The sequence below is a fragment of the Natator depressus genome, chromosome 17 (genome assembly GCF_965152275.1).
Source record: "Natator depressus isolate rNatDep1 chromosome 17, rNatDep2.hap1, whole genome shotgun sequence".
NCBI lineage: Eukaryota > Metazoa > Chordata > Testudines > Cheloniidae > Natator > Natator depressus.
The window spans coordinates 16,530,877-16,547,220 of record NC_134250.1 but is presented as its reverse complement, the minus strand read 5'-3'; the positions used below and the strand labels follow the sequence as shown (position 1 = coordinate 16,547,220).

General features: G+C 43.7%; 1 protein-coding gene across 1 annotated transcript in view; it reads left to right on the top strand.

The window, feature by feature from the left end:
• The window catches only part of LAT2 (linker for activation of T cells family member 2), a 37,599-nt gene extending 21,543 nt beyond the window's left edge, over positions 1–16,056 (top strand). Inside the window, exons 6-14 of the mRNA XM_074974646.1 lie at positions 2,435–2,489; positions 3,109–3,146; positions 5,183–5,221; positions 7,428–7,458; positions 8,506–8,561; positions 12,247–12,312; positions 12,986–13,048; positions 14,001–14,061; positions 15,825–16,056. Of these exons, the coding sequence (XP_074830747.1) occupies positions 2,435–2,489; positions 3,109–3,146; positions 5,183–5,221; positions 7,428–7,458; positions 8,506–8,561; positions 12,247–12,312; positions 12,986–13,048; positions 14,001–14,059 (407 nt within the window). The 3' untranslated portion in view covers positions 14,060–14,061; positions 15,825–16,056. The remainder of the gene's footprint in view (positions 1–2,434; positions 2,490–3,108; positions 3,147–5,182; positions 5,222–7,427; positions 7,459–8,505; positions 8,562–12,246; positions 12,313–12,985; positions 13,049–14,000; positions 14,062–15,824) is intronic.
• The last annotated feature ends 288 nt before the right edge of the window (positions 16,057–16,344 follow it).

Below are 16,344 nucleotides of genomic sequence, written 5' to 3'. Positions count from 1 at the left end.
GTGAGGGGGAAACACTTGAACCCAAATTGATACGAATGACTCATTTATCCTTGCCCTGTCACTGCTTCCTGCGGCATATTTGGTTACAAGCTGAACTTTTGGTTTCATCCTAAACTGAGCTGCTGATTGGGTCGGTATTAAAGGTCATCGTAAACAAAGAAGGTGCTGGAAGCTAAGCTTGCTGAGGCACTGGCTTCCCGCTGCAGTCTATCTAAGTACTCCTACCATCCTGAGTGCAGTAATATCACAGCACCAAAGAAAGGCACCATCACTTGGTCCCTTGTTCCTTTGAGTCACCACAAGGGGACTTCCATTTTGATCTTTTCTTTCCTCTCCGGCTGCCCCTTCTTTCTTTTTTCTCCTTCCTTTGTCTTTCTTTACATTTTCTAGTCTTTTTTAAAAATTTTTAATTATTTCCCCCTCTTCTCTTTATTATCATCTCCTGCTCCTACCTCCCTTCCTCTCCTGTTTCTGATTGGGTTTTGGGAAAGCTAATCTGAAAGAAAGAAGTATTATGCCTGGCTCTGAAAGGAGCAGGGTTTGTGCAAAGGAGTTACACAGTCTTGAGCTGACTATTGAGAAAACTCTGTCTTCTGGTTCTTGAGGCTGCGTCCTAGTGCCTGAGGACCACAGGTCTCTCGGGAGAGTGCTGTCACACTGAGAGAGGGGAAAGTTTCTTGGGTAACATGAGCCAATCCAATGGAGCACATAGGACTGAGACCTTGGAATGTGCCTGGTGTTCTAATGGCCGCTATTAAAACAAGCAAAGCACTATGGGATTGTGCTGCTGAGGAGATGGGCCTGCCGCATTTTGAACCAATTGCGTTTCGAAGCTAGATACCGTGAACTGGAGTAATCCAGCCTAGAGAGCATCCTGGCCAAGTCCGTGTTGGACAGGATGTGGTGCAGTCTTCTGGCCAGCTGCAGCTGGAAGATAACGTCTTTTGCAGTGGTAGTCGTTAGAGTATCTAGCAGCAATGAGGAGTCCGAAAGGGTGTCGAGGCTGCAAAGTGACACGAGGATCTGAGCAGCAAGGCTCCCGCCACAGAGCGAGACACTACGGTGGGAGCTGGATTTTCAGAGCATTTCCTTCTCTCTGCCTACAATACCTCTGTCTTGCTGCCTTAAGCAGCTGTTTTACATCCAGGTGCTGACCTCTGAGAGCTGAAAGACGGTGCTGCTAGCTCAGAATGTAAACGAAACACATCTGGGTGCCCTCCATGTCTTGCTGGCCTTTGACTTGATGTCTCAGTTTTCCCCAGCAGCGAGGTGCTGTGACTGTCTGGGATGGGGGAAAACATGAGGGAGTGCTCTGGTGGCAGAAGAGCAGTCGTCCAACAGTCCTTCCAGGCTGTTCCCTGACAGTAATGGATATGGGTCATTGCAGCAGGTGTCCTTTGACTCCTCCAGTGTCTTTAAAATGGGACAATGCTAAACCATGATCAACAGCAACAAATGCTGTGGAAAGCTCCAGTAATCGGAGCTGTGGATATTCTGCCTCCGATGATCCATCGGTCCAAAGAGTGCTGTTTCTGTTGTACAATGGAATGTGTTCCCAGCCACAGAAGGATTAAACCAGCATAGAGAGAAAGGATAGTCCAGTGGTTATGGTACCTGCCTGGGATTTGGGAGACCTGGATTCAGTTCCCTTCTCTGCCACAAATTCCCTATATGAGCTAGGGCAAGTCACTTAGTATTTACATGCCTCAGTTTCCCCATCTGTAATATGTGGGGATAATAGCAATTTCCAGCCTCACTTGACTACTACAGTGAGGGGGGCCAGAGAAGTCCCTAATATAGATAGGTAGAACTGGGAAGAGGTTTTTGTGGCGTGGAGAGAAATTAATTTAAAAATGAACAAAAGTGGGCTGTAGCAACTTACCTTTAATAATACTTTGCCTTTCTGCAGCCCTCCAGCCCTGGAGGAGAGTGAGGATTATTAAGCAGCAATGGGCCAAACAATCGAAGAAATCTTTATTTTAACAAGATCTAGGACAATGACAGATGCAACCAAACCTCAGGAGAAGTTGCTATTGGAGCATCTGGGAGAACCCATAGCGATAGTTTTCAGAGTGGAAGTCTATAAAAAAGAACTGCTAGCAGCTTAGGGATGGAAACTCATGCAAATTTGGAGAAAATGTCAGATAACTTACAGGGGGAAAAGGGACCAGCCTAACTATTAGGACTGGAGCTTTATCTAACATGTACTTGTTTGTAGTGGCCTGTTCCTGTTGCTTGTAGATACAACAGGTTTCTATAGTCATTTCCTTCCTTGGCCCATCCTATGCTTTTTAAGTAGGTAACTGAAAAAGTTCTGGATTTCGTAGTCTGCAAATACTTGGCAATCCTTTGCATTTGACTGCTCTGTGCTCAGTTTGAAAACGTGTCTCCTGCTGCCATAACCTTCAACAACTGATTTTATTTCCCATGCCAGTTGCAGTGACAAGGCAAGAGCAAATTAAATTGCCAGACAACATCCCAGTAACAAGGTATGTGACAAAATAAGATATTTCAGCCTAAATTTGGGCTACTGGTCCCCCCAAACTTTGAGAAAATTGAGGATTTGGATCTGAACTCCCTGGCTTGGCTTATATTTAATTTACTGCTTATCCTTTCATAATGTTCTAAATCTTCTTGATATCTGCGTTCCAACTGCTTTTATAGCATCCACTAGCATGAATCCTTAAAATCAAGCCACAGAAATGAACTGTCATTGCAGATGAAAGGCAAGTAGTGCAGGAGGTCCTTGATTTTAACCGTTTTGATATTGTGAAGCCCTAGCAAACGGATATGGATAATATATGGGAGAAATATTGTGGCTCGAGTATATATTTGTTTATCCACATCCCATTCCAAATACGCCAGTTCTTAGTCCTCAAAATGTCTCCTGTTGCACAGCACCACCAGGAAAAGCTCCGTGGAGTGTGGGGATTGTTCAGCCCATTGGTTGGGGACCACTGTAATATCCAATATTTAATATAGTGTGTATAGAACTGGGATTTTAGCTACTTTCCAGTGTGAATGGCTTGTATCCCAGGTATAGACCTACACAGCGGGAGAAATAGCATTTGCAGGAATCTGTTACATTAATAAATTTATCTCTTTCAGGAAAACCAGTGAGCGACTGCAGGCCTCACGCATTGATGGTAGGTATTTATACAAAAGTATCCATTTCTTTACACCTTTTGTCATCTGCCCTGGGTGGGTTGTTACTCCAATACGAAATTAGTATGTGGGAATATTACAAATCTTTGCCTGTTTATATTGGCAAATGGAACATATATGGTAAAAGATCCCTGACTCCTGTATATGCCTACAATGTTCAAGGAAGCTAAGCCCAGGAGAGGATGTTCCGTTCCCATTTATGGTCATCCATTTTGAATTCTGAATGGTGCATTATGGGGACAGGTGTTACCTTGGAAGTAAGTTAGCTAATGCTACAACCTACTCCTATAATAATACCCTAATGCACAAACATTTGTAGAACTATACAAACAAACAGAACGAATCTTCATGACACCCTACGTAACTTGTTACTCTTTGCATGATGGAATGTTGCCTACATTCTCTATCCATATTTTCCCTGTTTAAACCCTTTACCTATGTGACTATTTCTGTCTAGCACCTTTCTCAGTCCCTTTGAAAACTCTATTTTTAGTTCTCCTCTTCTCTTTTCCTTTGAGACCAACCTCCTGAGTCTTTCCACAACTTTGCAGATTCTTCAGACCTGATCTCTGTTGCCCTACGCTGCACCCTCCCCTAAGCAATGGCTGTCTTGCTGGGGTGCGGTAGCCAGCTCTGTACACAGTATTCCAGCTTAATTTTCTGAGTGCCCATTGCTGTAGCATGTGGGCAGGTGACCTGGATTTCCAGAGAAGCGGAGCACCTGCATCTCCCAGTAATTTCAACTGGAGTTTTGGGTGCTCAACGCTTCTGGGAATCAGGCCCTAAATGTGGTATTAAGTGAAATCCCTCTTCCCCACAATATTCCATACAAACAGCTGCCATCCCTGTCCTGCTGTGAGACAGTATTCTACCTAGTCATTGGTGAGCAAGGAGTAATACCAGCTCAGCGTTACCCCCTCCTCTTGCTTAGCCAAGGCTATAGGAGTGGCTATTTGTGAGAATGTGGTAGAAAAAATGCCCTTTTGAAGATCAGGCTTCTCATCCAATGGCCCTACGACTGGGTTAAACTGCAATCGGGGAGTTTTTCCTGTTGACTTTCTGCTTATATTCATTTATTATCCTCCCGTCCCTTGCTACAAACCCTGTTCCTTTGGGGGAAAGATCTTGCTGATTGCAAATGCGGAGCCCTTCCAACAGCTTAAACATCCCAGTAATAATAATAATTAATAATAATAGATAACTCGAGTGGACCACAGCTTTCCCTAAAATGTATGTCTCGCACCACACCCTGGTTTGATCTGCAAACCAGGGCTCTGCTGAAATACTAGAGGGGAGGGAGTTTTCACATCTTTGGTCCCCCATACAGCTAGGGACTGTTCCCAGAAGCACCTTGCCGGCCATGGAGACAGAGTCCTTAAGGGTTCTGTCCAAGTTTTGGAGCCCCTTTCTAGGTAGTATGTGAGGATCTCACAAATATTGAATGAATGTATCCCCAGACCCCCTATTGAAGTCTGTCGGTCTGTTGTTCCCTCACTTTACGGACGGGGAACTGGGACACTGAGATTAAGTGACTCCCCCAAGCTCACAGAGGAAGTCTGTGGCAGAGCTGAGAATTGAAACAAGCTGTACTCAGGCTCAGACCAATGCCCTAACCACAGCGCTACCCGCTCTGCCCGGGGTAGAGTTTAGCAAGGGTCTTAGAGAGAAGCAGTCGTATTGCCACTTTTGTTTTGGATTCTAGTCTCTGCTACTGTAGCTTGCTACCTCGTGTTTCTGTTTTTCCTACAGTGTTGCACTGAGCTGATGATGTTGGTGATTCTTCCTCTCTCACCCCCAAATCTATTTCCTAATTAGTGACCTAGATGGCTCTTCCTGTTCGAGCATTTCCCCAGCTTGGTCCCATGTTCCACAATTCATCATTTCCCCTTTCTTTTTATACTGAGCTCTATTTCACATCTCGTGGCTTGATCGCCTCCGAATCTGATTTCATAGCCCCTGTAATTGCTAGCTAGCATACCACGGCTAACGTACAATGTCAACATGTGCTCTCTTCTAGGTGACAGTGCAGAGCCCAGATACCAAAATTTCAGGAGAGGTAAACATTACAACTGCAGCGAAATTCAATTAGGCTGAGAACAATTCAGCCTTAGTATAAGTAACTCCCATTGAAGTCAATAGACCTTGCGCCCACTTATGCTAGGACTGGATCTACTCCTCTATTTAAAATAACAGTGGGAAAATGAAAAGCTGTGATCCCTGCTTTACTGTATGTGGGTGTTTCTGCTTTCTAAACCTAGATTAGATGGAAGGTCACTAGCCTTTGGAAGCAACATCACATTTCTGTTCCTGTCCCTTCTCTGAGTGGAGAACCTGTTAGGATACGGGCTGGCTTCCCCTTGAGTTGCTAATCACACCCTGCCTGTATTCAGATGTGTCAGGATATTTCTTAGGCTAAAAGATGTTCCCCAGCTGTAAAATGGAGGTCAGAATGCTGCCTTTCTCCTCTCCTGTCTATTTAGATTGTAAGAGCGGCAGGGACTGTCTCTTAGTAGCATCCATAGCACAACAAGGTTCTAATCTCAGATGGGGCCTCTGGATGGTACTGTAATACAAATAATTAATAATAATAATAATAGAGGTAGCAGGAAGAAGGCATTTCCTGCCGTCCGAATTCCCTTCGTTAGTATTTTATTCTTTAATACAGAGGAATATAGTAATTATTCCGGTCTTGAGGTCTCCAGTAGCACAGCTCTATAACGGACACTTTATCTTTGGAGGAAGATAGGGCTGATCGGGGCACTAGCCCATTGCGCAATGACAGAGTGAAGCAACCATCACAAAGGCCACAGATGATTATGTTGAAGCCCAAACGATGGCATTGCTCAGTCTGTTTTTTATAGAGGAGCTCATCAAATCCTTTTGTTTAACTATTTATGCCCCTTGACCAGGCCTCATAGTCCTTGAGGACAGTGGCTCTCAGCCTTTCCAGACTACTGTACCCCTTTCTGGAGTTTGATTTGTCTTGTGTACCCCAAGTTTCACCTCGCTTAAAAACTACTTGCTTACAAAATCAGACATAAAAATACAGAAGTGTCACAGCGCACTATTACTGAAAACTTGCTGTCTTTCCCCTTTTTACCATATAATTATAAAATAAACCAATTGGAATGTAAATATTGAACTTACATTTTCAGTGTATACTACATAGAGCAGTACAAACAAGACATGGTCTGTATGAAATTGTAGTTTGTACTGACTTCGCTAATGCTTTTTATGTAGCCTGTTGTAAAACTAGGCAAATCTCTAGATGAGTTGAGGTACCCCCTTGAGCACCTCTGCGTACCCTCAGGTGTACACGTACCACTGGTTGAGAATCACTGCTTTAGGATAACCTAGACTATACGCTAAATTACTCTTTACCTAAAACAAAGCCCCTTAAATTCTCTTTCCCTGGGCTCTTACAGTAGATCTACACTGTACAAAACTCCCACGGCTGGCCCACATCAGCGGCCTCGGATGTGGGATGTGGAGCTATCAAATTGTTATGTAGATGTTCAGGCTTGGGCTGGGACCCTCCCTCCTTGTGAGGTCTTAGAGCCCAGGCTCCAGCCCAAGCTTCTACACTCAGTTTTACAGCCCTGCACCCTGAGCCCCACAAGCCCAAGGCAGCTGACGAGGATCAGCTGCGGGTGTTTTATTGCCATGTAGACATACCCATAGGGTCCAGTCCTGCTCCCATAGAAGTCAATGGCAAAATTTGCATTGAATTCATGCTTAGTTAAAGGGTGTGAGGCTGGATGTGGCTTGCTCAAGATTTTGAGCCTGCTCAGATGCTTCTCTTGAGGTGTCTGAGTGGCAAGCTCGCGAGTGATGCCGTTTGGTCAGTTCACTTTGAAGATTCTGGGCAGTGCATTAGAAAGCAGCAGGGTGGGGCATGCAGAGGAGAAGGTGTTGCAGAATGGGGTGTGGGGAGGAAATGAGGAACACCAAGACAAGAGAACAGGAAGGTGAGACTGGTGCAGAATGTGCAACAGTACGTTGTGGGGGGGGGGGGGAGTGTTAATTTTTCAGAGACAAGAGATACACAGATCCAGTAAAAAACTGAGTGAGAAAGGAAAGAGCTGGAATACTTGTCTGAAGGGAAGCAATCGCCTACAGATGTTCCTGGAGAATCTAACCTGGCCCTGTGTGTTTCTAAGTGCATAGACTTTTTCTGGATCAGTTTTGTGGTTTTATTTTGATTTTGCACTGTGAGAAATGTCCCTGAGACTGTGCTAATGGCAAATGATTTGTACTTGCAGAAGACAACCAGGAATTGGATGCTGCCTATGTGTAAGTCAATCTTTCTCTCATCCACCAGGACATTGAATCTAATCTCTTTAGTCTCCCTTGCTAACGGTAGCTTTGAATTGTAGGATGTTACAGTGGGTTTAGTTCATCTTCTTAAAGAGGAAATTAAATTCCAAAGATTTGGGTTCTGAAGCAGAGCTTTGAAGATCATGACATTCCTGTGGTTTCATTATTCAGATTATGCATAGCTCTGTTAATTTCACACTCTCTCTAAGACCTTGCAGTGGGCCACATTACTGCGAGCCATTGTTTCCGCTGTGAATAGTAACTTGCTATTGCAGTTACTCTCAGAAGAATATGCAAGATCTCAGGATGGGAATGAAAAATCTGTCCTAAGTGCTTCTGAATTTGTCATGAACAACCTATGGGAAGCCAGGTGCTAAGCAGGATACAAGCACAGAGAAGGTGTTCCATGTCCAAGTTCTGCAGTTGTACCTAACTCGTATTGAATATGACTTCCATTGTATCATATTAGCCTTTAGTGCAGCTCACACCTGAACGTGAAACTACATATCTTGTAGTCTGTGTAGTATTAGAACCATGAAGAATACAATTGGCTTGTTTCAAGAATGATCTTGGACAAGGAGCCAATCACTTACAAGAAACATACCCATGCCAGATGCAGCCAAGATACAGAAAACCAAATACTTCACCTTTACATGGACCTACTACTGTAGAATCTGCCTATTCGATTAGTCACAGAAATGGACAGCGGTATTGATGTGGGTCACAGAAATGTCATTTAAAAGAAGTAGCTTTGGGCTGCCTCTCTGGAAGTTTTGTATTTGGTTTACTCAGTTAGACGTGTATTGCCCAGGAGATGAGGCAGCTTGTGATAGTTGTGGCAACTTTAAGGAAAATTTAAGATTCTGGGAAGAGAAGGCTCTATGGCTCTTTCTGATTGATTTGGGGCCATGGGGTGGCTGGGAAATTGGGGTCCCACGCATGAGTAAGGTGAGTGGGATTTTGCCCCAAGTGCCATCTCAAAGGCAGAAAATATCTAAGACTGAGATGTTTTATCTTTTCCAGCAACCCTATAGCTACAGATTACTACAACTGTGGGACGTTCTTGAGACCACCAAATGGTATGTTCACAAGACAGACAAATGACTGTTTATTCAATCCTATTATGGACGATAAAACCAGTGAAGTATTTCCAGCCAGCCAGGTTATAGTGTGGGTTTAGAATGAGCTGGAAACAGACAATTTTCTTCTTTTATCTTTCTCCTTTGTTACAGTATGGTTTGACACAATTTTAGTTAAGGAACAGACATATGGCTCATGGGCAGCAAGGGGTTAAAAGTTATTGTGGCAGGAGGGGGAATACAAAAGGAGTGTTCTACAGAGCGGCAAAACCACTGAAAAGCTGTGACACGCTTCAGGGCTATGGTCAGGTGCCATCCTTCAGTGCAAATCAGCTGGTTTATTTTCATGAAGCCCTGGTTGGCTTCAGGCCAGTGGCAAAGCATTGCCTGAAGCCGCAGGTAGTCCAGAACTGAAGCCCTGAATGTTCAAAGGTGATGCTATCCCTGCCTAACAGCAGCACCATCAAGTGCGTGTCTCAGGGGCGTACAGTAGGTGGTGCAAACAAAATCAGCCCCAAGCCCAAGCAAGTCAGGAAAGTGATTTGGGCACTGCTGTCCTATACCAAGCACCTTACATTCACAGGGGAATTCCCTGAGGTTTAACATTCACAGGGGAATTCTCTGAGGCAGCTGGCTGTCCCGGGGAAGAGAATACAAAGTGCCATAGGTCTTAAATCTCCAATGGTCACTTTGTTTTTCAAACCATATGATATTCTGTGTTCTCATAACTTGAAAGGTGCATCCACCTAGGCCCTGACGCCACACACACTTATAGATGTGCTTCCCTGGATGCACTGGGAGGGAGTAATCCCGTTTGGCTACCTGAAGTGTCTCAAGCTACTCCCGAGAGTAAATGCTTGCAGGTCCTGGACCTTGGGGCTGATCCTGCAGCTCTCATCCTCACAAGCAGGCCCACTGAAGTAAGTGGGCCTGCTCTTGTGAGGGATGCAGGACGGTGCCCCAGATCTCTACTGTTAGGAACACTAATCAGTGTTAAATACAGAACAGATGAGGTAGCAAGTCTGGAAGCTATGTTTAGAGAGACATAGACTTTAACGGGGCTCCATGCAGGTGCAGCTAAACCCATTGCAGAATTGAAAGCTCTTCAGGGCAGAGGTTGCCTCTTTGTTATATGTTTGTACGGTGCCGTGAACAATGAAGCCCTGACCCCTAGGCGATACCATAATAAAAACAATAAATAATAATCATCATAATTAGGGTCCTATTTTGTCTAGGGTCTTTCATGAAAACTCTGTCCCAAATTGCTTCTGCAAAACTAAATCCTGTAATGCACTTAGAGTTAAATAAGTTGTAACAGAAAGAGGTGTTTAATACACTGTTCTTAAAAGTACAAAAAAGAGGTTAACTAATTTAAGTAGTCTGTCACCAGAAGGTGGATGTGGTGTAAAGACCTTTAAAAAAACATATCTGACTTATTTGTTTAATTATTATTCTTTTATATTGTGGTATATACCACAGGACTTCATGGAGATCAGGACCCCATTGTGCCTGGTGCCATACATATGCATACTAAATGGCAGTCTTTGTCCCAAAAGCTTGCAATCCGAGCAATGTCTGTAATTATTTTGTTTTTCTATTTTATAAAACTAGTGTTTGAGGACTGTGTGAAAATTATGGGCAGGAGGAGACTCTCAAAAAACGCAATGCAGATGCTGCATGTGTGAAATTCTGTGAAATGGCCATTTTGATATCCCAAAGTGTGCAAAACTTATCTGAAATTTTATCTGATTCTGACACCATTTTTGGATAATCCATTTTTTTTGTCCGAAAGAAATTTCAAAACTTTGTCTGTTTTCCATTCAAAGATGGTCTTATTTTTGAGGGGAAAAAAAAGAAAAAGAAACACATTCCTGGAATGGTTTTTTTGTGTGTGTGGCAAAAAGTAACTATTTGGGGAGGGATATTCCATTTTGTGCCATAGGAGGGGTTAAAGCAAGATGGAAAGTGATTGGCATGTCTATTTGCAAGAATGAATATCTGCAGAATCTTCCTAACTTTGATGTGGTGACCACATCAACTGTTACATTTTCTGCATCTGTGGATGTACATTTCAGATAGTAAACTGCAGGCAGTTGCTCGTGTGGTTTAACTGCCCATGTACATCATGGTTGGTTTTTAAACAGATTCTAATTATAAATATTATTTAATGCCTGTACTTGAGCCTTTCTCTCAGCCAATAGTCTCTCTCAGCTGTGGTGCTAGTCTGAAAATAGACAGTGGTAGTTAGAGAAACGTCCTTTAAAACCAGCAGTCGGTGCCCATTTGATCTGGAAGCCACTGACCGACAGTAAACACAGACAGCTCCCATCACCATTACTTTTTTGAGAGACCAGTTTCAGAGTAGGCGGTAATGATGGAAACTTATTCTCTCATGGTTCGTTGGCGAGCGTTTCCATCCAATTCACTGAATCTGTGTCCTTGTCCCAAGAAAACCATCCTTTGTTATCAGTCTCAGCAGAGAGGCCAAGGAGTGATTTGGCCATGGAAAATGAAGAATCCTTTCACCCCAAAAATGGTCTCTATCTGGTTAGGTGGAGCAGTGCACAGCAGATGCAGGTTTCTCAACTGCCCGGCTGCCTTGTGCGCTCAGTAGGTAACATTGGTTTCAAGGGCTGCCAACTGGCATGTTTACATACAACTCAGACAACTTTACTATACTCATATCGTTAAAGCAATACAACTTCCTAGTGTGGATACAGTATAAAAGGGCTTATACTGGGCTAGCTAATTTCCCGTACAGGAAGGGAAATATACTATGTCAGTGTAAGGCACTGTTATACTGCTATAACTGCATGCACTAGAGAGGTTGAGGGTGCAGGAGGGTGCTCTGGGCTGGGACTGAGGGGTTCAGAGGGCTGGAGGGGGATTGGGGCTGGGGAAGGGGGTTGGGGTGCAGGAGGGGGTCAGAGGATCCTGAGGGAGGATCCTGAGGGAGGACATGCCACTGCTTACCTCAAGCAGCTCCCAGAAGCAGTGGCATGTCCTCCCTCAGGATCCTACACGGAGGCGCAGCCAGGCGGCTCTGCGCACTGCCCTGTCTACAGGTGCCGCCCCTGCAGCTCCCATTGGCCGCGGTTCCCAGTCAATGGGAGCTGCGGGGGCGGTGCTTGGGGTGGGGGCAGTGTGCGGAGCCCCCTGGCTGCCCCTACATGTAGGAACCAGAGGGGAGACATGCCATTTCTTCTGGGAGCCACGTGGAGCAGGGCAAGCCCCAGACCCCACTCCCCGGCAAGCGCTTGAGGGCCTGATTAAAATATCTGGAGGGCTGGATGCGGCCCCCCGGGCCATAGTTTGCCCACCCCTGCTCTATTATCATCCAGCAGATGCTCCCAGCCTCTCTAAACTCTGTCATGAACACCCAGTCTTGCTCTCCTTGAGGCCAGCGGCAAAACTCCAGTTGATTTCAATGCAGGATCTGATCCCATGTTAACATGGTAAAGGGATTATACTAAAAGTGAACATGCCTCACAAACTCCAGTTCTAGCACAGTCTTTTACAGTGACCTTTCTGCTAACTTCCTTAAGTAGTGCATTTGTTTCTTTGTGGTAAACACCACTTCTCCACTGGCGGATGGTGCTGAAACTTAGTGTTGTACACAGAGCCATGCGCGGAGAGCTCTCACCATCATCCAACACATTAAGTCCTTCCTTTTTATCTCTTACAGAAAAGGAAGAGGATTCCTGTTCCTATCAAAATGTTGTGATCGGGGCATCCAATAGCACTGAGTCTGGTAAGTGTCCGCTTTTGGGGGATGATTACTGTGTGTATTGCAGTGGTGCTGAGATGCCCCAGTCACGGAGCAGGGCCCCCGATCACTTCGCTTAAAGTAAAGCTTTAAAAGCTTTACTCACACAGACCTTTATCCTGAAATGAGGTCCATATAGGTAGTTCCCCACATGGAATCCAGCTGAAGTCACTGGGGCTCTGCACAGAGTTCATTGTAGCTTTGGTTTCAGTGAAGAAGAGGGGGAATTCTGCTTAGAGATTATGAACTTCTGAGAACATTTATCTCTGGGATATTTTTTCAGAATTGTGGATTAATTTTGGCTTTTGATATTATATGCTCTGTTGATAACACCTCAGAATCTGATCACAATTAGCTTTGTGATTACATTGGGTATAATGGGCAGCAGTAGCATCAACAGGCAGGTCTAACCCATGCCTGGGAAGAAAAACAAAACAAAACACGCGCTAAACTGGGAAGTAGATGAGATGGTGATGACCAGACATGGGAGTGGAGTTGCTCCACATTAAAATGCACAAGCCCACAGGTGTGACTGGGAACTCAGCCTTGTCCAAATGGTTACATTTTTAGAGGGTGGAAGTGAGACATTTCAAAGAACGGTTCCACATTCTTAGTCCACTTGCTTCCATTGCTCTGTGCACACTTTTCTCGCTCACAGATGATGTGGAGGACTATGAGAATAGTGCATCTATAAAGATATGGCAACAATCAAATATGTCAGGTATGTTCTGAAACTATTGTTGTTTAATATTTTTACGGTAGCACCTCAATGGGGTCCCATTCTGCGAGCTGCAGATGAAGACATGACCCCTGCCTCGAGAGATTTTCCTTGTACTTTTCCTGTACAGTCATGATAATAGAAACATTTTAAAAACTAATTGCACATTGTTGCATATCTTAGCAATGATTTTGAGTACTAGCTTGGAATCTTTATGTGACTCTTGCCTTTCTGATATTTAAGGGAGCACAGACAGAGTTGGAAGGCCTAAAATTTGACTGAGATCCCCCAGCAGGCCCTTACAGAAGACTGTCTCTTCTCTTATTTCAAACCTTCTCAGTTTTTAACTCTCCATGCTGCAAACTCTGCCTTGCTTTTAGAGCCCTAAGACCAGGAAACGAACAAGCAACCGTATCTTTGTATCTTATGTCCGTGGACTATGAAGCTCCCTGATGGGCCAGCAGTAATTATGTCAGCATAAAAGCCTTGGTTAGGTTAATTTTTTAAAACAGAGGTTCAATTGGATATGTAGCTTCCCATGAGGCACATAGGGATAGCTTTGGTTGTGAGATGCGGTGTTGAGTGTACTTAGGAACTTCTCGTATCTGATTTGGGGATGCTCTAAGCAAACAGTTTCTTGTTTTTGTGTGTGTGCCCTGTTTATAAATCCAGTAGATTGTAATGTCTCTGTGGATCTGTTATGATCTATTCTAAAAATCTACTGAAGGAACACTTGCAAACTGTTGTTACGTACAGTCTTGAAGATTTTGCAAGGAGCCTTGATGCTGGAATCTGGTATTTCTTGGCACATACAGAAAAATGGCTGGTAAGGAACACACAAGCTGATATCAACATCAAGGCTTAAAGAGGTTGGCAGGGTGTATAAAGATGTCTGTAAATCAATGCATTTATTAATCAATGCTTTCAATTCCCAATAACAACTCTCTACATTTAGAAAGCCCAGATGATTATCCAGATTACGTTAACTCAGATGTTGCAGCCATGCCGAACTAAAGGTAAAAATAGATAAAATGTTTGATGCATTTTTTGTAAACCAAGAGGTTGGGGCATATCAGTTCTTAGTTAATGATTTGCACTCAAACTTGATTCTACAGCAAGGTGGCGTTAGCCTATGTTAAAAGCAAACTTGGAAGGAGCGAATCTCTGTATTGGCAGACTCTAAGAAAGCGGGGATGATGTTGCATGTATTGATGTATCCATAATCGGAGTAACAGCATGACAAGTGCTTATTGCCCCTGTTATAGGAATTAACATTTTTGGATCAGCTAGCAAATATCTAGTGCCTATAAAATTATCTGGTTGATGCCACAAACCAAGTCATGGCTGTGGCAACGTTAATGATCTGATATTTGTCCTAAATTTCCAAAGCAAGTAGCCATTATATGACAGTATAGTCCCCCTAAGCCTATAACTGAGTGGTACTAGGAGTCTGCTAGAAGTTAAAGTGCATAGTTGTGGGAGAGGAACAGTTTTACCTTTAAAGATGCTCACTGTCCACGTCTTAGCAGCATTTCACAGCTAGGTGTCGCTCTTTGCTTTAACAGAAGCAAAATGACAGTTTTCCATTAGTGATTATTATAAAAGTGAATTAGTTCAGAAAGGGGCATGGGAAATTTGTGTTAGGGGAAATTAACTGAAGTTTTTCTTTTTGGCGTGTGTGAAAGTTTTACTGAATTACAAGGCACTGTTTTGGACAAATGTAGGGGGAAATCAGATCTACATGAAAGCAGAGAAAAAGGCTACTTGATAACATTTGTAAGCTATTCTCCATTTAACCCCCCTTCCAATGGAATTTCAAAGAGGAGGGGATTCAATTTTCATATTAGAGTGGATTAGTCTAGTGGTTTTATTATGGGACTGAGCAAGTTCCAGTCCTTGCTCTGACCAGTCAGTCTGATGCCTCAGTTTCTCTTTGTAAAATGGAAGGTACCTCTCCGGATGAGGCAAGGATTAATTAGATCTCTGTAAAGCACTGTAATTGAAAAAAAATCTCTATGGAAGTCCCCTCGTGAATCTCAGGTAAGCACTTAACACATCATCAGTGCTACCACAAAGAAATAGTAAACAACACTGAATGTTATAAATCAGTGGTTCTCAAGAAAGGGTCTGGGGCCCACTGGGGGGGCCCCAAGCAGGCTTCAGGGGGTCTGCCAAACAGAAAGAAAAAGGTTAAGACCCCCTTTTGTAAATGACTATGGGAGGGGCCATACAAACACCTAGTCTACTTTACAAAAGTTTTCCCAGTATAGCTATACCAGTAAACCCACCTTGGGTATACACAGCTATACTGCAAAAGGCTGCTTTTGCCAGGACAGCTCATACTGGTTCTGCAAACAAAATAAGCTACCCTGCCAAAAGAACTTTTTTGCCTTTAGATCTGCAACCACATCTGGCACAGCAATGTAATTTCAAAACAAAATCACCCCCCTTGCCAATATACCTATGCTGACAAGAGTTTCTAGTATAGACTTTCCCTTAGTTAGATGGATTTTGCAGGAATGATGGATTCTTAAATTATCTGGACTCCTGGCATCCATATATTTTTGGAACTGTTCAGAGATTCATCAGTTATAACAATTAGGCAACACACTCCCCACGAATTTTAAATCTTTACATTATCCAGCTCATACAAAAATCTACCTGAATGATAGCAGCCCAGGGAGAAAACCCTAGCACTGAAAATAAAACGCAAGCAGAAAGTCAATGATGGTATGGGGGAAAAGAAGCAGTGAACTCACTGTCTTTCTTTTATTTCAAGGTACCTTCCCTACAATCTGAAAGAAAAGCTGTTGCAAAGTTGCAGAAGCTTGTATTATTTTGAAGACTGCTACACACACACAGTGTAATGGAATCCTTGGCTTCACGAGTGTAATGGAATCACCTGTTCTCCAAACCCTGCCAAAAGTCGTTAACTAACTTAAAGGACATGGATGCACACTGCTGAAAGTAAATGCACTGGATCCAGAAGTCCCACAAAAATAGCTGGAAAAAGCATATGGAGAAAGCCCACCCCCCTCCCTCCCGACAAGTGAATTTCAGCTGCTTGGTGGATCTTTATAGAAGTCCCCTAGTTACCGAGAGGAAATGCCAAGGTTTTGTTATTCTGTCAGAGTTTCCTCCACATCCATTCAAGGGAGCGATGGCTTGCCTGCTCACCAATGTTTTCTGCTGTCAAGTGTGAAATGAATCTTTAAACCGCTGAGCAGCAACGCAGTTGACAGTTTAACTTGCCAAGCTGACTCGTGTAAGGAGGCATTAAAGCGAATGAATTATATTTC